The sequence below is a fragment of the Hemiscyllium ocellatum genome, chromosome 3, assembly GCF_020745735.1.
Source record: "Hemiscyllium ocellatum isolate sHemOce1 chromosome 3, sHemOce1.pat.X.cur, whole genome shotgun sequence".
NCBI lineage: Eukaryota > Metazoa > Chordata > Chondrichthyes > Orectolobiformes > Hemiscylliidae > Hemiscyllium > Hemiscyllium ocellatum.
In genome coordinates this window covers 9920255-9938912 of record NC_083403.1, presented here as the reverse complement: position 1 = coordinate 9938912, position 18658 = coordinate 9920255, and the positions used below count along the sequence as shown (strand labels likewise).

The window sequence follows — 18658 nt, the reverse complement described above, 5'->3', positions numbered from 1 at the left end:
GACCTAGGCGCGCAAGCGTACTGTAACTAACATGGCGGCTGCGGCTGGGCAGCCGACAATGGTGGACAAGGGGAAATCCGGATCGACGGTCCAGGAGTTCCCGGGGCTCGGACCGGTAGAGGGAAGCAGGGAAAACAGCTCAGACCGGGGAGGTGATGAGTTGCCGGTCCTATTTCCCGGACCGGTGAGTGCGGATAGCTGCTGCCGACTGGTGTGTGAGCTCCTGAAACATGTCCTGTACCAGAGGCAGCAGTTACCACTCCCTTATCAACAACTGGCTTTCTTCAGTCGGACTGACTCTGGCCTGGTGAGTAAAAACGCTCCGCCAATATTACCCTAAATCAGGTTGGGGTTAGGAACGACAATGGGGTTGATTAGATCATCCGCCCTGTCTCCCTCCGTCATTGTATTGAGATTTTACAGCATAGGAGGAGGCCCTTCGCTCCACTGTATACGTGTCTGTCATCAAATATCCATCAATTCTATTTCCATTTCCCAGCACTTAGCGTCTCAAATGTTCCCGATGGTTCCTGCCCTTTCAGGTAGTGAGTCCCAAATTCCCACTGCCCTCAGGATAAGAAAAATTACTTTCTTCAAATCTCCTCTAAACCTCCTGCTCCTTGCTTTAATGCTGCCTTCCCTCCCCAGCTATTACTCTCTCTACTAAGGGGAAATGGCTTGGACACCTCAATCAGATGTTCCCCTCAAACTTTCCTGTTCCAAGGAAGTTAAAAATCACACAACACCAAGTTATAATCCAACAAGTTTATTTGGAAGTACAAGTTTTTGGAGTGCTGCTCCTTTATCAGTGGGGCAGGATCGTAGGATGTAGAATTTCTTGTAAAAGATCAAAGTGTCCTATGACTGATGCAATATATTAAATGAACCTAGATTGCTGTTATGCCTTTAATCTATGTAAATCATAGATCTTCTTTCAAGTTACATTCCCAAGATAACTTAGGGTTTTATTTAAAGAAGTGACACCCCAGACACTTTTATAAATTCCTACTTTGGAAATAGAACCAGTCTGATTCAAGATTAGGATACAGACAGACTCTCATGTTACACCTTTAATGCATTGTCTGAGCTGAGATGTCACGTTGTTATTTAAAACCTAAAGTTATCTCGGGAGTGTGACTTAGAGTCACAGAGATGTACAGCATGGAAACAGATCCTTCGGTCCAACCCATCCATGCCGACCAGATATCCCAACCCAATCTAGTCCAACCTGCCAGCACCCATCCCATATCACTCCAAACCCTTCCTTTTCATGTACCTATCCAAATGCCTTTTAAATGTTGCAATTGTACTAGCCTCCACCACTTCCTTTGGCAGCTCATTCCATACACATACCACCCTCTATGTGAAAAGGTAGCCCCTTAGGTCTCTTTTGTATCTTTTCCCCCCTTACCCTAAACCTATACCCTCTAGTTCTTGACTCCCCAACCCCAGGAAAAAGACTTTGTCTATTTATCCTATCCATGCCCCTCATGATTTTGTAAACCTCTATAAGGTCACCCCTCAACCTCCGAAGCTCCAGGGAAAACAGTCCCAGCCTGTTCAGCCTCTCCCTATAACTCAAATCCTCCAACCCTGGCAAGATCCTTGTAAATCTTTTCTGAACCCTTTCAAGTTTCACAACAACTTTCCGATAGGAAGGAGACCAGAATTGCACACAATATTCCCACAATGGCCGTACCAATGTCCTGTACAGCCACAACATGACCTCCCAACACTGTACTCAATACTCTGACCAATAAAGGAAAGCGTACCAAATGCAGCCTTCACTATCCTATCTACCTGTGACTCCACTTTCAAGGAGCTATGAAGCTGCACTCCAAGATCTCTTTGTTCAGCAACACTTCCAAGGTCCTTATCTTAAGTGTATAAGTCCTGCTAAGATTTGCTTTCCTAAAATGCAGCACCTTGCATTTATCTGAATTAAACTCCATCTGCCACTTCTCTGCCCATTGGCTATTCTGGTCAAGATCCTGTTGTAATCTGAGGTAGCCTTCTTCACTGTCCACTACACCTCTAGTTTTGATGTCACCTGATCAGGTCCTGAGGGTTTATCCACCTTTATGTGTTTCAAGACATCCAGCACTTCCTCCTCTGTAATATGAACATTTTACAAGGTGTCAACATCTATTTCCCTACTTTCTATATCTTCCATATCTTTTTCCACAGTAAATACTGTTGCAAAGTACTCGTTTAGTATCTCCCGTTTTCTGTGGCTCCACACAAAGGCCGCCTTGCTGATCTTTGAGGGGCCCTATTCTCTCCCTAGTTATCCTTTTATCCTTAATGTATTTGTAAAAACCCTTTGGATTCTTCTTGATTCTATTTGCCAAAGCTATCTCGTCCCGTTTTTGCCTTCCTGATTTCCCTCTTAAGTATACTCCTACTGCCTTTTTACTTCTAAGGATTCACTCGATCTAATCTGTCTATACCTTACATATGCTTCCTTCTTTTTCTTAATCAAACAATAGACAATAGGTGCAGGAGTAGGACATTCTGCCCTTCGAGCCTGCACCACCATTCATTGTGATTGGGGGGGGACAAACTGGACTCTGGACATCCTGCTTTTCAGTCTTCTTCCTAGTTCTCCGAAGTCCCGCTGTAGTATGTTCCTCCACTTCTTCCCGACATCATTTGTGCCGACATGTACCACCACCTCTGGCTCTTCACCTTTGCCCTTGAGGATTTCCTGCACTCTGTCTGCGATGTCCTTAATCCTGGCACCAGGAAGGCAACACACCATCCTTAAATCCCACTTGTTGCCACAGAAACCCCGTTCAGTTCCTCTCACTATGGAGTCTGCTATCATCATGGCTCTGTGCGATGTCTGACTCCTCGGCTCTGCCTCCACGCCACCTTTTGATTGACAGACCTGACCGCCTCATGGACTGGCAGTGTCATCTGTCTGTACTGTTTCCAAAAGTTTCAACTTGTTCCTGACAGGTACTTCTGCTGCAAATGTGTTGCTGGTCAAAGCACAGCAGGTTAGGCAGCATCTCAGGAATAGAGAATTCGACGTTTCGAGCATAAGCCCTTCATCAGGAATAAGAGAGTCTCTTGCACCTGTCTTCTCTCTTCTAGTATCGTCGGTATAATAACCTCGCTGAAGGTCCTGTCCGGAAAGATCTCGTTCTCTCGGATGAGCCTATGGTCCTCACTCACTCAAATAACAATCACTTTCCTTCCCAACCGGCTCTGCGCTCCGACTTCACTTCCGCCCAGCAGTCATCCAGCATTCCCTATACCTACCAGGCTTTCCTTTCACCCTAACAGGAATATACTTTCTCTGGATTCTTGTTATCTCATTTCTGAAGGCTTCCCATTTTCCAGCCGTCCTTTGTCTACGAACATCTGCCCCCAATCACCTTTTGAAAGTTCTTGCCTAATGCGTCCAAAATTGGCTTTCTCCAATTTAGAACTTCAACTTTTAGATCTGGTCTATCCTTTCCACCACATTTTAAAACTAATAGAATTATGGTGTCTGGCCCCAGAGTGCTCCCCCACTGACACCTCCGTCACCTGCCCTGCCATATTTCCCAAGAGTAGTCAAGTTTTGCACCTTCTCTAGTAGGTACATCCACATACAGAATCAGACAATTGTCTTGTACACATTTAACAAATTCCTCTCCATCTAAACTCTTCACACTATGACAGTCCCAGTCGATGTTTGGAAAGTTAAAATCACCTACCATAACCTCCCTATTATTCTTGCAGATAACTGAGATCTCCTTACAAGTTTGTTTCTCAATTTCCCTCTGATTATTAGGGGTCTATAATATAATTGCAATAAGGTGATCATCCCTTTCTTATTTCTCACTTCAACCCAAATAACTTCCCTGAGTGTATTTCTGGGAATACCCTCCCTCAGCACAGCTGCAACATTATCCCTTATCAAAAATGCCACCCCCCCTTCTCTCTTGCCTCCCTTTCTATCCTTCCTGTAGCATTTGTATCCAGGAACTTTAAGCTGCCAGTCCTGCCCATCCCTGAGCCATGTCTCTGTAATTGCTATGATATCTCAGTCCCATGTTCCGAGCCATGCCCTCAGTTCATCTACCTTCCCCATTAGGCCCCTTGCATTGAAATAAATGCAGTTTAATTTATTAGTCCTACCTTGTCCCTGCCGTCCCTGACTGTTTGACTCTCTTTTGTTCTCGGGGCTGTATCAGTCTCAGATTGATCTCTTTCTTCACTATCTCCCTGGGTCCCACCTCCCCACCTTACTAGTTTAAATCCTCCCAAGCAGTTCTAGCAAATTTCCCTGCCTGAACATTAGTCCCCTTCCAATTTAGATGCAATCCGTCCTCCTTGTACAGGTGACTTCTACCCCAAAAGAGACTCCAGTGATCCAAAAATGTGAATCCTTCTCCTATACACCAGCTCCTCAGCCATGCATTCATCTGTTCTATCCTCCTATTCCTGCCCTCACTAGCTCGTAGCCCTGGGAGTAATCCAGATACTACTACTCTCCAGGACCTCCTTTTTAAATTCCTGCCTTCTGTGTAATCAAGCCTTCAGAATCTCAATTTTTTCCCTTCCTATGTGTTGGTTCCTATGTGTTGGTTTCAAGTGGACAATGACCTCTTGCTGGCCCCTCTCTCCCATAAGAACATTCTTCACCCTCTCTGAGATATTCTTGATCCTGGCACGAGGGAAGCAACACACCATTCTGCTTTTTTGTTGTTGGCCACAGAAACATCTGTCTGTACCTCGATCTAGAGAATCCCTTAACACAGTTGATCTCTTGGAACCCGATGTAGGCCTCCCCGCATTAGAGCCAGTCCCAATACCAGAAACTTGGCTGTTCCTGCTACGTTCCCCTGAGAATCCATCACTCCCTACATTTTCCAAAACAGCATACCTGTTTGAAATGGATATAGCCACAGAAGGCTCCTGCACTAGCTGCCTACTACTTTTACCTTTCCTGGAGTTAACCCATCTATGCGACTGTATCTGAGACTTCTCTTTCCCACCCCCTCACCTCCCACCACCACCGCCACTTCCTATAACTGCCATCCATCACATACTGTTGCTGTTGCAAATTCCTCATTGCTTCTAACTGTCTCCAACCAATCCATTCAATCTGATAAGATTCACAGCCAACAGCATTTATTACAGGTATAATCCGCAGTAACCCTTAAACTCTCTTTGAACTCTCACATCTGACAAGAAGTACATCACTTTACTAAAGGCCATTTTTGCTCCTTCACAATCTACAGACCCAGAAAATAATACCATCGTATTCCTGTACAAAACAGTCCCAGATTAGATTAATAGTTATGGCTTATGTTTTAAGTTTAATCAAGAGACATATCTCAAAAAAGAAAGAACCCACTCTATGCACTACTGCAGGCCACTTAAAACAATTAACTTATCTGATTCTGTGCTGTGAATTTCGTCCAATGGTTCCTCCAAGATCAATTGTGAATTTCACTGTTTGTTAATTTTCCCAGACCTACTCCGATGTCCAGCGATACATGAACTCAAACAGCAAAGGCAGTAACTGTGCAGGTTCACTCTGGTGTCAGCCTCTCCCTCTCCCTCCCCCCTCCCGCACTGACCTCACTATGTGCTTCTTTTGTCTGTTCTTCTCCCTTTTAAAACTGCTGTTGTTTTGACCTCCAACACCTAAAATATCTCCAAAAAGGAGCAGCTGTTACAGCCAGAAATTTTTCCCGTCACTTGAAAGAAGTTCTGGGATTTACATATTAATGAATCGAAACCTGCAACTCATTGTAAGTGATTAAAGACTGAACAGCAATCTAGGTCTGTTCAATACATTACATCCGTTGTATGGCACTTTGATCTTTACGATAAATTCTGCGTCCTACGATCCTGTCCCACTAGCTACCTGACAAAGGAGCAATGCTTTGAAAGCTTGTACTTCCAAATAACCCCGTTGGACTATAACCTGGTGTTGTGTGATTTTTAACTTTGTCACCTCAGTCCAACACGTTCTAAGGAAATGTTCACCGAGCAGGGAATTTGTGTTGCAGATATTTTGTCCCCTGTCTAGGTGACATCCTCAGTGCTTGGGAGCCTCCTGTGAAGCGCTTCTGCGATCTTTCTTTCGGCATTTGTAGTGGTTTGAATCTGCCGCTTCCGGTTGTCAGTTCCAGCTGTCCGCTGCAGTGGTTGGTATACTGGGTCCAGGTCGATGTGCTTATTCATTGAACCTGTGGATGAGTGCCGTGCCTCTAGGAATTCCCTGGCTGTTCTCTGTTTGGCTTGTCCTATAATAGTAGTGTTGTCTCAGTCGAACTCATGTTGCTTGTCATCTGCATGTGTGGCTACTAAGGATAGCTGGTTGTGTCGTTTTGTGACTAGTTGGTGTTCATGGATGTGGATAGTATCACTACCAGGGACACCATCACACAAACTGGCTAAAGAACAACAGCAGAAACTGAAACACCTGATCAGCGGATCCAGACACTCTATACAGTCAACACAAGAATTCTTGGGCATCATCAGAAATATATACATAGACAAGGAAGAAACCATGGTCTCATTCGATGTAACGGCACTGTTCACCTCTGTCGGCAAAACCCTAGCCAGAGAAACAATAGCCAACCTGCTGGACATGCAGAACACACAACAGGACATCGAACCTATCAACAAAGACTGCATACTCAAACTACTGGACCTATGCTTCACAACACTCTTCACATTCAACAATCAAATATATAAACAAATCAACGGCACACCCATGGGCTCACCCATCTCTGGACTCGTAGCAGAAGCGGTAATGCAAAGATTAAAACAAACAGTCTTACCGCAAATTCAACCCAAACTCTGGGTCAGATATGTGGATGACATCTTTTGTAATCATTAAAAACACAAACATAGATAACACACACCGGATCATCAATGCCACACTCTCAGGAATCCGATTCACTAGAGAAGAAGAAAAGGACAACCAACTCCCATTCCTAGACGTGATGGTACAGAGAACACTGAACGGAGAATTCACCACAAAGGTATACAGGAAAGCTACACACACAGACCAAGTCCTGAACTATGAAAGCAACCACCCCAACACACACACAAAAGAAGTTGCATCAAGGCACTTCAAAAGGGCCACAACACACTGCAGCACACCAGAACTGCAAAAAGAGGAAAAGAACACCTATACAATATATTCGCCAAAAACAGATACCCCTGCAATTTCATCAACATTTGTCTAAGGGAAAGACACTGAAACGAGGACATGCTGCAACCCAAAGGACTAGCCACACTACCATACATCAGGAGCATTTCCGAACTGACAGCCAGACTGCTGCGACCGCTAGGACTCATAACAACAGCACACAAACCAACAGCCACTCTCGGACAACAACTCACCAGAATGAAAGACCCAATACCCAGCATGAGCAAAACCAATGTAATATACAAAATCCCATGCAAGGACTGCACAAAACACTACACAGGACAAACAGGAAGACAGCTAACGATCTGCATCCATGAACACCAACTAGCCATGAAACGACACGACCAGCTATCCTTAGTAGCCACACTCGCAGATGACAAGCAACATGGGTTCGACTGGGACAACACTACTATTATAGGACAAGCCAAACAGAGAACAGCCAGGGAATTCCTAGAGGCATGGCACTCATCCACGGATTCAATCAATAAGCACATCAACCTGGACCCAATATACTGACCACTGCAGCGGACAGCTGGAACTGACAACCGGAAGCAGCAGATTCAAACCAATACAAATGCCGGAGGAAAGATCACAGAAGCGCTTTACAGGAGGTTCCCAAGCACTGAGGATGTCACCCAGACAGGGGACGAAACGTCTACAAAACAATTTCCCAGCTCGGTGAACACAATAACAACGAGCACCCGAGCTACAAATCTTCTCACAAACTTTGTTCTAAGGAAAACAACTTCGGTTTACAGTATATTATTCTTCTGCACTCTCCCTGGCGTATTCACATGCTTCCTTTACTGTGACCAGAACTGCATACAGTACTCCTGCAGCTATGTCCTTACTCAGAATCCCTACAGGGTGGAAGCAGCTCTTCAGCCCACACCAAACCCATTCCCCTACTCTGTTACTCTGTTTCTACCCCTGACTAATGTCTAACCTATGCATCCCTGAACACTATAGACAATTTAGCGTGGCCAGTTCACCCAACCTGCACATTGTTGGATTGTGGGAGGAAACAGGAGCACCTGAGAAAACTCAAGCAGACATGGGGAAAATGTGCAAGCTCCACACAGACAGTCGCCCAGTGCTGGGATCCAAACCAGGTCCCTGGCACTGTAAGGCAGCAGTGCTAACCACTGAGCCACCATCCTGACTCTTGTTGAGATAATTGTATCATTGATAGCCATGGATGTTGTGCAGAAAGACAGGAGGATAGCTAATATTTGCCATTATTTTAGAAAGGATGCAAAGAAAAACCAGGGAACTACAGATTCGTGAACAGTACGTCAGTTGAAGGGGCTGTGGTGGCCAGGTCATTGAATTTAAGACTGAGATTGGCTCTTGAGTATCAAGGGTTATGGGGAAAATGAGGTTAAGAAACTTAACAGCCATGAACAAATGGTGGAGCATACTCTATGGGCTGAATGGTATAATTTCTGCTCCTACATTTTATGGGATCCTGAAAGAGAGGAATTACATGCATTTGAAAAGGTAAGGTCTGATTAGAGGTAGTCAATAGGCCTTTATGTGTGGGAAATCATGTCTCTCAAATTTGATTGCGTTCTTTGATGAGGTGACCAAGAAAGTCGATGAAGGCAGAGCAGTGGGTGGTGTCTATGTGGACTTTAACAAGGCCTTCAACAAGGTTCTGCACGGTTGACTGGTTAGTAAGACTAGATCACATGGGATCCAGGGAGGGCTAACCAGTTGGATGCAGAATTGTCTTGATGGTGGCAGAGCATGGTGATAGAGGATTGATGTTCAGTCTGGAGGCCTGTGACCATTGGTGTGCTGCAAGGATCAGTGCTGGGTCCAGTGTTTGTCATTTGAAATAAATGATGTTTGAGAATATAAGAGGCATGGTTAGTAAGTTTGTGGATGACTCCAAAATTAGCGGCATAGTGAGCAATGAAAATGGTTATGAGTACAATGGGTCAATGTTTTAAGGAGTGGCAGATGGTCTAGATAAATGCTTGGTATTGCATTTTGTTAAGACAAACCAGGGCAGGACTTATACCACTCATGATAGGACCTGGGGGAGTGTTGTCAAAACAGATCTAGGATGCAGAAAAGATTTACAAGAAAGTTACTGAGACTGGGGGGTTTGAGTTGTAAGGAGAGGCTGTGACTCCAGCAGAGGAGGCTGAACAGTGTCCTTATAGAGGTTTATAAAATCATGAGGGTCATAGATTAGGTGAATAAGCAAGGTCTTTTCCCCAGGGTGGGAGAGTCCAACTCTAAAGAGGTTTAAGGTAAGAGGGGAAAGATTCAAAGGGGACCTGAGGAGCACCTTTTTCACACAGGGTGGTGTGCATATGGAATGAGCTGCTTGAAGAAGTAGTAGAGGTGGATACAGTTACAACATTTAAAAGATACTTGGACAAGTATATGAATAGAAAAGGTATACAGAGATATGGGTCAAATGTAGCCAAATAGGATTAGTTCTATCTAGGAAACCTGGTCAGCATGGAAAAGTTTGGCCGAAGGATCTGTTTTTGTGCTGTATGAGTCTCTCACAAATGTTCTATACAGCTCCATTATAACCACTAAAATAAAATGAAAAAAATGCCAGAATTCTAAAGCAAACAAAAATAGAAACCTTTTCAGGATCTAAACTCCTTTCTCTCCACCAATGCTGCCAAACCTGCTGAGTTTCTCCAGCAATTTCTATTTCCATCATTACCTTACTGTTATACAATGCCTTGACTAATAAAGGCAAGTTTCCCATATGCTTAGTCACCTCACCTGCTGCCATCAAGATCCCTGTGTTCATCCCTTTGTATGTCCTGCATCCTGCTACTCAATGTAAAAATGTGGCATCTCTAACTTGTCAGGATTAAATTCCATTTGCCTCTGTTCAGTTTATTTATGTCCTCCTGTGGTCTGTTTACCATGCCACCAATTTTTGTGCTATCTGTGAACTTACTGTACTCTCATGAATGTACACTGTAGACAATGAGATACCCAGCACCAAACCCTGTGATATGGCTTCCAGTCAAAAAAATGCTCTTTGATCATCACCCTCTGCTTTCTCCCACTAAGCAAATTCTGCCAAATTTACAAGGAATTTGTGGCAAATTCAGCTGGCAACTCTGTAATAAAACAGAAGCTCTGGTCAGGTAGGATCTACGGAGAGAGAAACAGTTAATGAAGTCTGATATGACTCTTCAGAATTGCAGTAATCTGTATTCAATTACTCTGTCTTCAATGCTAGCTGAAAGAAGAGGGTGGTGGTTGATGGGAAATGTTCATCCTGGAGTTCAGTTACCAGAGGTTTACCACAAGGATCTGTTTTGGGTCCACTGCTGCTTGTCATTTTTCTAAATGACCTGGATGAGGGTGTAGAAGGATGGGTTAGTAAATTTGAGAATGATACTAAGGTTGATGGAGTTGTGGATAGTGCTGAAAGATGTTGCAGTTACAGAGAGACATAGATCAGCTGCAGCGCTGGGCTGAGATGGCAAATGGAGTTTAATGTGGAAAAGTATAAGGTGATTTACTTTGGAAGGAGTAACAGGAATACAAAGTACTGGGCTAATGGTAAGATTCTTGGCTGTGTGGCTGAGCAGAGAGATCTGTATCCACGAACATATGTACATAGCTCCCTGAAAGTAGCCACCCAAGTTGATAGGGTTGTTAAGAAAGCATACAGTGTGTTAGCTTTTATTGGTAGAGGCATTGAGAGTTTCGGAGCCATGAGGTCATGCTGCAACTGTACAAAACTCTGGTGCAGCTGCAATTAGAGTATTTAGATTACTTTCAGTGTGGAAACAGGCCCTTCGGCTCAACAAGCCCACACCAACCCTCCGAAGAGCAACCCACCCAGACCCATTCCCCTATATTTACCCCTTCACCTAACACTACGGGCAATTTAGCATGGCCAATTCACCTAACCTGCACATTTTTGGACTGTGGGAGTAAACCGGAGCACCTGAAGGAAACCCACGCAGACATGGGAAGAATGTGCAAATCCACACACAGTTGCCTGAGGCGGAAATTGAACCCGGGTCTCGGGCGCTATGAGGCAGCAGTGCTAACCACTGTGCCTCTGTGTCTAGTTCTGGTGGCCACTTTATAGGATGGATGAAGAAACATTGGAAAGGATGCAGAGGAGATTTATCAGGATGTTGTCTGGTATGGGGAGAAGGTCTTATGAGGAAAGTCTGAGGGATGTGACGCTATTTTCGTTAGAGGGAAGACGGTTTAGTGGTGTCATAATAGAGACAGAAGATTGTCAGAGGATTAGATAGGGTGCACAATGAGAGGCTTTTTCCTCAGATGGTGGTGGCTAGCTTGAGGGCCATAAGTTTTAAATTGAGGAGTGACAGATCCAGGACAGAGGTCAGAGGTAGTTCCTTTACTCCATAGTAGGGGCGTGGAATGCCCTGCCTACAACAGTGGTAGACCTGCCAACTTTAACGCATTTAAATGATCATTGGATAAACATATGATTGATAATGGAGTAGTGCAGGTTAGCTGGGGTTCAGATTGGTTTCACATGCTGGCGCAACATCGAGGGCCAAAGGGACTGTACTGTGCTGTAATATTCGATGTTCTGCAGCTGAGTTTTTTTTCATACCCCATTTTTTTTTTCACCTATTAACCCCCCCCCCCATCTTTAGGTTTTTTTTTGTATTCAGAAGTGCTTTTGCATGTAACTGAATATTTTTATCCCCATCACCAAATGAGCCGTAGTTTTTCTTTCTCTTCCAACCCCCATAAGTACCCCATAATCTTTATTTGTTTTAATATTCAAAAACCACTAATCTTTTTCTTTTTGTGTTTTTTTTATTTTACTCAATGGGGTTGATATTATTCATTAACTTTGTGTCCTAGTCTTGCCTGATGGAAATATTTTGATCAGATCTAGATATTTTTATACAACCTGTTCAGAGATATTATTACTCACATCTAGTGTAGATGGGATCTCAACCTAGGTCTCCTATCCTAGAGGTGAGGACACTACCACTGTGTCACAAGAGCCCCTCTCTCTCAAATCTATTTTCATTCTATATCCAGTTGTGTTCATATACGCAACCGAATAGTTTTTTTTCAATTATCAGAAGCCTTGTTCAGCGCAGTCAGTGTCCAGAGCAGTTCAGACTCCAATCTAGGCTTCCTGGCTTCAAGGTAGGGGCTCCATCTTTGTGCCATCTCTAATTGTTATAGATATTTCTAATTTGTCTGTTCAGAGCTATTACATACCTCCTGAGCATGTGGGTCATGAACTGGGAGCCCTGGATCAGAGGCAGGGCCACTGCCACCACTACAGCAGCCTACATTTAAACTTTAGATGTTTTGCTAATCAACATGTTCAGAGATGCTGTGACAGCTCTGGAGCAGGTTAGACTTGAAATCCAGATCTCCTGGTCCAGAGATAGGGACACTACCACTGTGCCACAGGGGCCGATCTCTAATTTTCAGATATTTTCTAGTCAGCCTGCTGAGAGGTGTTATTAAAAACTTCTGGAGCAGGTGGGATTTGAATCCAGATCTAGAGGCAAGAGCATTGCTCTCTCAAGATAATTAGGACCTTCTCACCCATTCTATCCAAGCCCCTCACAGTTATATTCTTTTCAGAGCTCCCTTGGTTCCAAGAGATCCTCCCCAGCCTATCCAGTTTTATTTTATTACTGCATTTTTCTAGTTCTGGCTGCGTCCTCATACATTTTGTTTGTATCTTTTGAGTGCAGTTGTATTTTTTCTATAGTGGGGTGCCCCGGAACTGCAGACAATACACAAGTTGCAACCTAACTTTTTAAAAGATTAATTCATGGAATATGGGTGTCACTAGCTGGGCAAATGTCTATTGACCATCCCTGGTTGTCCTTGAGTGTGTGATATTGTGCTACCTTTCTAAACCTGAGGAATTCCCAGATTTTGACCCAGTGACCCTGAAAGTATAATAGAAACCCTTCAGTGTGGAAGCAGGCCATTCGGTCCATCGTGTCCACACGGCCCGGCCGAAGAGCATTCCACCCAGACCTCCCCACCTCCCTCCATTTGCTTTTGCCACTGTGCCTGTCTCTCTCACGTTTCTCTTGTACTCGTCCAGCTTGCTTTTTCCACTGGCTCAATGAACAAGAGGTGGCCATTCAGCCCTTCGAGTCTGCACCACAGGTTAATAAGATGTGATCTGATTTTCAGCTCAACCCTATATTCTGGCATTTCCCCAATAATCTTTCTTTCACTTGATGATCGATGACGGTCGAGTACTGGATGGTGTCTACACGGATTTTAGTGAGGCTTTCAACAGGAGCCTTGGTAGACTATCCGGAAGATTAAGGTGCATGGGATCCACTGTGACTTGGCTGTGTGGATTCACCATTGGTTTGCCCATAGAAAGCAGAAAGTAATGGTGGAAAGGTATTTTTCAGGTTGGAGGTCAGTGACTAGTGATGTTCTATGAGATCCATATTGAAACCTCTGCTGTTTGTGATATATATTAATGACTTGGATGAAAATGTAGATGGGTGGGTCAGTAAGTTTGCAGACGATACAAAGATTGATGGAGTTTGGATAGTATAAAAGGTTGTCAAAGGGTATAGCAGGATATAGATCAGTTGCAGAAATAGGCAGAGAAATGACAGATGGAGTGTAATCCTGGGGTTCAAGTCCAAAGCTCCCTTGAAGGTGGCCTTGCAAGTAGATAGGGTGGTAAAGGTGGTGTATGGCATGCTTGCCTTTATTGGCTAGGGAATTGAGTACAAGAGTCAGGATGTCATGTTGCAGCATTATAAAACTTTGGTTAGACTGCATTTAGAGTATTGTAATGAGTTGTGGTCACCACATTAGAGGAAGGATCTGAAGGCTTTGGAGTCAGTGCAGAAGAAGTTTAGCAGGATGTTACCTGAATGAGAGGCTATGAGCCATGCAGAGGGGCTAGAAAAGCTTTGGTTGTTTTCTCTAGAGCAAAAAAAGCTGAGGGGAGACTTGAGATGCATAGATAGGGTTAATGGTCAAATCTTTTTCCCAGAGTTGAAATGTCTAATAATAGGGGCATGTATTTAAAGTGAGAGGACAAAAGTTCAAAGGAGATGTGAGGTGCAAGTTTTTTTTTCCTCGGAGTGGTAGGAGTGGGGAATGAGCTGCCAGGGGTAATGGTAGAGACAGACACAGACACAGACACAGACACAATATGGGCATGTAAGAGACTTTTAGATAAGCACATGGAATGGAGGGATAAGGACCAAAGGCAAACAGAAGCGATTGGTTTAATTTGGCATCCTATTGAGCACAACATCATAGGCTGAGGGGCCTGTTCCTGTGCTGTACTATTCTACTTACCTCTGCCTTAAACATTCTGCATCTGCTGCCTTTTTAAGAAGGGAATTCCAAAAGGCACTCAGCCCTTTGAAATGGTTTCCTCATCTCTGTTTTAAATAGTTGACTCCTTACTTTTAAAGTATGATACTTAATTCTAGATTCTCCCACACGAGGAAACATCCTTTCTTCACCCTTTGTATATTTCAATTAAGTCACCTCTGACTCTTCTAAACTCCAGAGAATATTGGCAAAGCCTGGGCTCAAAGGTAATTCACTTATTCCAGATATTAGTCTGGGAAACCTTCTCTGAACTGTTTCCACTGTGTTAGCATCCTTCCCTAAGTATCATGACCAGGCACGTACACAGTACTCTAAATGCAGTCTCACCAATACCCTGTGTCATTGAAGCATAACCTCACTACTTTTGTATTCAATTCCACTCAATAAATTATCATGTTTTATTTGCTTTCTTGATTATTGAACTGTACCAACAAACAAACGTAACAAATAGCAGTGTCATGACATTCCCAACTAATACCATTAGAGAATATCATTCTACTGAGTATAAAATGTGAGGATAAAGATTCCCTATCACCCAGGCTTGGACACTGAATTATCATGTATTGTTTTTACTCTCCTAGGCGGACAATTCCATGTTGTCACATTCGAGGAAAAATGAACAGAATAACTGCAAGAAGTTTCAGAAGGTACTGTCTGAGCTCGATGAGATTTTCCAGAATTTGGAGGCACTGTTCATGCTGACACTGGTTCCTTGTGTGCACATTCTGTTGGGTGGAAATATTGTTAACCCAAAGGAAATGTATGAGATTAACATGGAGCGGATTGTCTTTGGCAGCTCTGAGGAGAGCTTGAAAACAGTCTCCTGCATCCGAAAACTTTTCCACACACTGTTTGTCAAGGACATCTTCAATGAATTGAAATCCATTCCTCTGATGAACACTGTGCTACTTGTCCAAGGTCACAGAGATTGTGGAGTTCAGTGGTTCCGACCCAAACTTAACTACAGAATTCCAAACCGCACCAGGAAGCTGGTTATTAACCTCACTTGTGATACTGTGAACTTTACATCAACTCAGCAGACAAGACGTTATAACCATGATGACTATATCTGGTTTCAAGCACCTATAACAATCAAGGGATTTCATTAATTACCATAACAATCTTTTCAATAATAGGTGTATCTTTCTGCAACATATAGGTGATGCTTTTTAAATTATAATAGGCTTTTTGAAGTTTAGCCCTTATGTCAAGTTAGAGGAAGAATAGTACTGTAAGTTTATCTCAATTGGACCTCTGGGTGACCCTTTCCATTGGAAGAAGATATTAATCATGATGCTAAATATTAGAGGTAAGAATCTAGTAACACATCAAACTGCTAAGTTGAATCAGAAAATGAGGTAATTGGTTTTAAGTGGTAGATAATACTAACTAAATTGCATTGTTCAATAAAGGTAAAGTCGTCCTAGTCTTATTAGGTGAAAGAGCTGCTTTCTCATTACAGAGAGATGACTGATGGTGGTTTAACCTGAAAGTTACCATTGCCTCAAGCGAGGGGAGAGGTTGAGAAGGGGAGTCCTTTATGGTAACCTTTGCTGATGCAGAAATTGAGCCCATACTGTTCCCATCACTCTGCATTGCCAACCAGCCATCCAGCAAACTGAGCTAACATTGGCAATTATGGAACTGATTGATAAACAGAAGGAGTCAGAATGTCTGATTTGGTTGGTTTTTGCATTCTTGAGCTAAAGTTGGGAATAAGCTTGAGTTTCTATTCTTGAAAGTGATCCAATGAAAAGGATTAGGCTCTGCTTTGAACCATTGCGTACTTGACCTGTCCAGGTTGGTGCAGCGTGAGGGTATTTGATCAAGATCCACAATGGTAACTGAGTCTCTAAAAGATAGGTGGAGTAGGCCATGTGAACTATTCAACCCCTTCCACCATTTAATAAGACCTTGACTTTACAACTCCAGATTCCTTCTTATCTCCAAATTTCTTGATTCAATTATGCTGTTGAGGCCATCAGTTTTTGTATTTTCTTTCCCATGTTTGGTTGGAGCGGAGAGTTACAATTGAGAATTAAACTTCAGTTTGCATTGTTTTTAAAAAAGGAAAGAACAAAAGACTGTTTTCTATTGGAAATTAGCCTGAAAAAATATGCAGATTAAGTACTGCTTTAAGAACACTATAGATGAACTCGCACCAAAATGTTATGCTTCGGAACTGGCAGCGAGTTGCATGTTGAATTGGCCAATCGAGGGAGAACTGGTGTTGGGCAGCTAACGGGAAGTTGAAAAAGAAAGAGAAAGCAAAGAGGGAATTGACTGTGATCGGCCAGGAAGGAGGCAGGTTTGCTTTAGAAGCTGCTGCACTGGTTTTATTCTGTCTAGTCATTCTCCAGCTATCAACTTACTGAAAGCTCTGAGAAAAGAATCCCAGTTGTAAGAAATAAGTCTCCAGTGATCTGCAGAAGCTATTTACATTAATCAGTAACTTTGGAATTCAAGCAAGACATACAGTTTGACATGCCTGTAATGCAACTCATCAAAGGATTTCATGAGGTCTAGTAGTCATTGTTGAAACAGTTATTGAACTGGGAAATTAAGAATTTTTTTTCTTTTTTTTAATTTATCCCTATTCATTTGTTCTAGCAGTTACATTATTAATACATTGTTAATTTTTGTTTGTTATAAATATGTCCAAGATTTGTTATTTGTAAAGTCTGGTTAGGAACAATTGAGTAATTTTGAGAATTATTGAATCTTTTAGGATCACTGTGTTGCAAATCCAGTGATAATAATTTGGTTTGGCTTGTTATCTGTGTCATAACCGTGCTTTTAAAAAAAATTATTGGCCTTGGACTTTGATATGCTCAGCACTGCCCTTTGGGTAGAGAATTCCAAAGATTCAACTTTGATTATTCCTTCAAAAAATATTTAAAAACAAAGTAATGTGTGTGTGAAAAATCAATGTAAAGAATGATCTAACATTTTATCAGTTTTTCCAAACATGGTGCTCACAATCAATGTATTTTGAATGAATTTTAAAACACAGACAATAAACATGTATACATCAAGCTTCCTGTGTCAATTCATTATGTTGTTATTGTTTGTGGCTGTTTAGTCTTTTATGGGATGTGGTTGACAGGAACTACATTTGTTGTCCACCCCTAATTGCACCTGAATTGAATGGTTTAGCATGGTCCATTAAAAGAGTCAACCACATTACTGTGGGTCTGGAATCGTATGTAGACAAGACCAGATAAGGGCAGCAAATTTCCTTCCCTAAAAGACATCGCTGAACAAGATGATTTTTACCACTGACCACATTGATTTCTGATATGGCTTCAAATTTTAAAAAAAAAAATCATATGAGACCTGACCAAGTAATTTAAGGAGCAGTTCCAAGAGTGAGAAGCCTCTTGTGCTGGAGAAAGATTAATTGTGATGGACTGGGACAGATGCCAGCATATTTTTTTCCCCACCGGAGACTAGAGGAATCGAGTCTAAGTAAGAGGGCATGAAAGATAAAGACTGCTGCAGCAGCAAAAGCAAAATATCCAAATTGCATAATACCTGACATATTCATGACAAAATAAGTAGAATTAGTGCAGAGAGAGACCATTCAACCCATTAAGTCTGCACTGACCACGAAAGAGCATCCCACCCAGACCCAGTGTCCCACCCTATCTCTGTTTACTGTGGTTAATCCACCGAGCTTGCACATTCCTGGACACTATTCTTCCAAGGCAATTGGGATGGACAAGAAATGTTTCCTCAGCAACTGATGGACGTTGTGAACCCCGAAAAGTAAAATGCTCTGTTTTACTGGCTTATCCTAGTGCTTAGAGGCAATGGGAATTTGAGAGGTAAAGGTCCCTTATTGCAATGATTTTTCTATATATTTGACTATATACCTGTCTAGTGGCAGGCAGAGACCAGAGATCACAGCAGGAGTCTGGCTGCCCCTGAACAGCCACAAGCCACGTGTGTGTATTTTGCTCCCATGCCCGAGCAAAGATACTCTCTTTTTGAATAGGACTGTCAGCCCTGATCAGAAATCCCATTAACTACCTAATATACTTCCTTGCCAGTTAACAAGAGTATGTGAAGACTAACCACACTACTGACACTAAAACCTAATATCTACCCATTTATCAATTAAATTGAGACTAAGAACAGTACAGTCACAAGTTTCTG

At 42.7% G+C, this 18658-nt stretch overlaps 1 protein-coding gene across 1 annotated transcript; it reads left to right on the top strand.

The window, feature by feature from the left end:
• The first annotated feature begins 31 nt into the window (after nt 1-31).
• mad2l1bp (MAD2L1 binding protein) lies at nt 32-17513 on the top strand. Its single transcript, XM_060855581.1, has 2 exons — nt 32-307; nt 15082-17513. The coding sequence occupies exons 1-2, from the start codon at nt 32-34 to the stop codon at nt 15607-15609; spliced, it is 804 nt and encodes a 267-aa protein (XP_060711564.1). The 3' UTR covers nt 15610-17513.
• Nucleotides 17514-18658: the final 1145 nt, after the last annotated feature.

What these genes read in the sequence shown, in the direction of transcription:
- mad2l1bp (XM_060855581.1), top strand. Translation starts at nt 32, where the DNA reads ATGGCGGCTGCGGCTGGGCAGCCGACAATGGTGGACAAGGGGAAATCC. An exon ending in GTCGGACTGACTCTGGCCTG is followed by an intron (nt 308 to 15,081) that starts GTGAGTAAAAAC and finishes TTACTCTCCTAG; the next exon opens with GCGGACAATTCCATGTTGTC.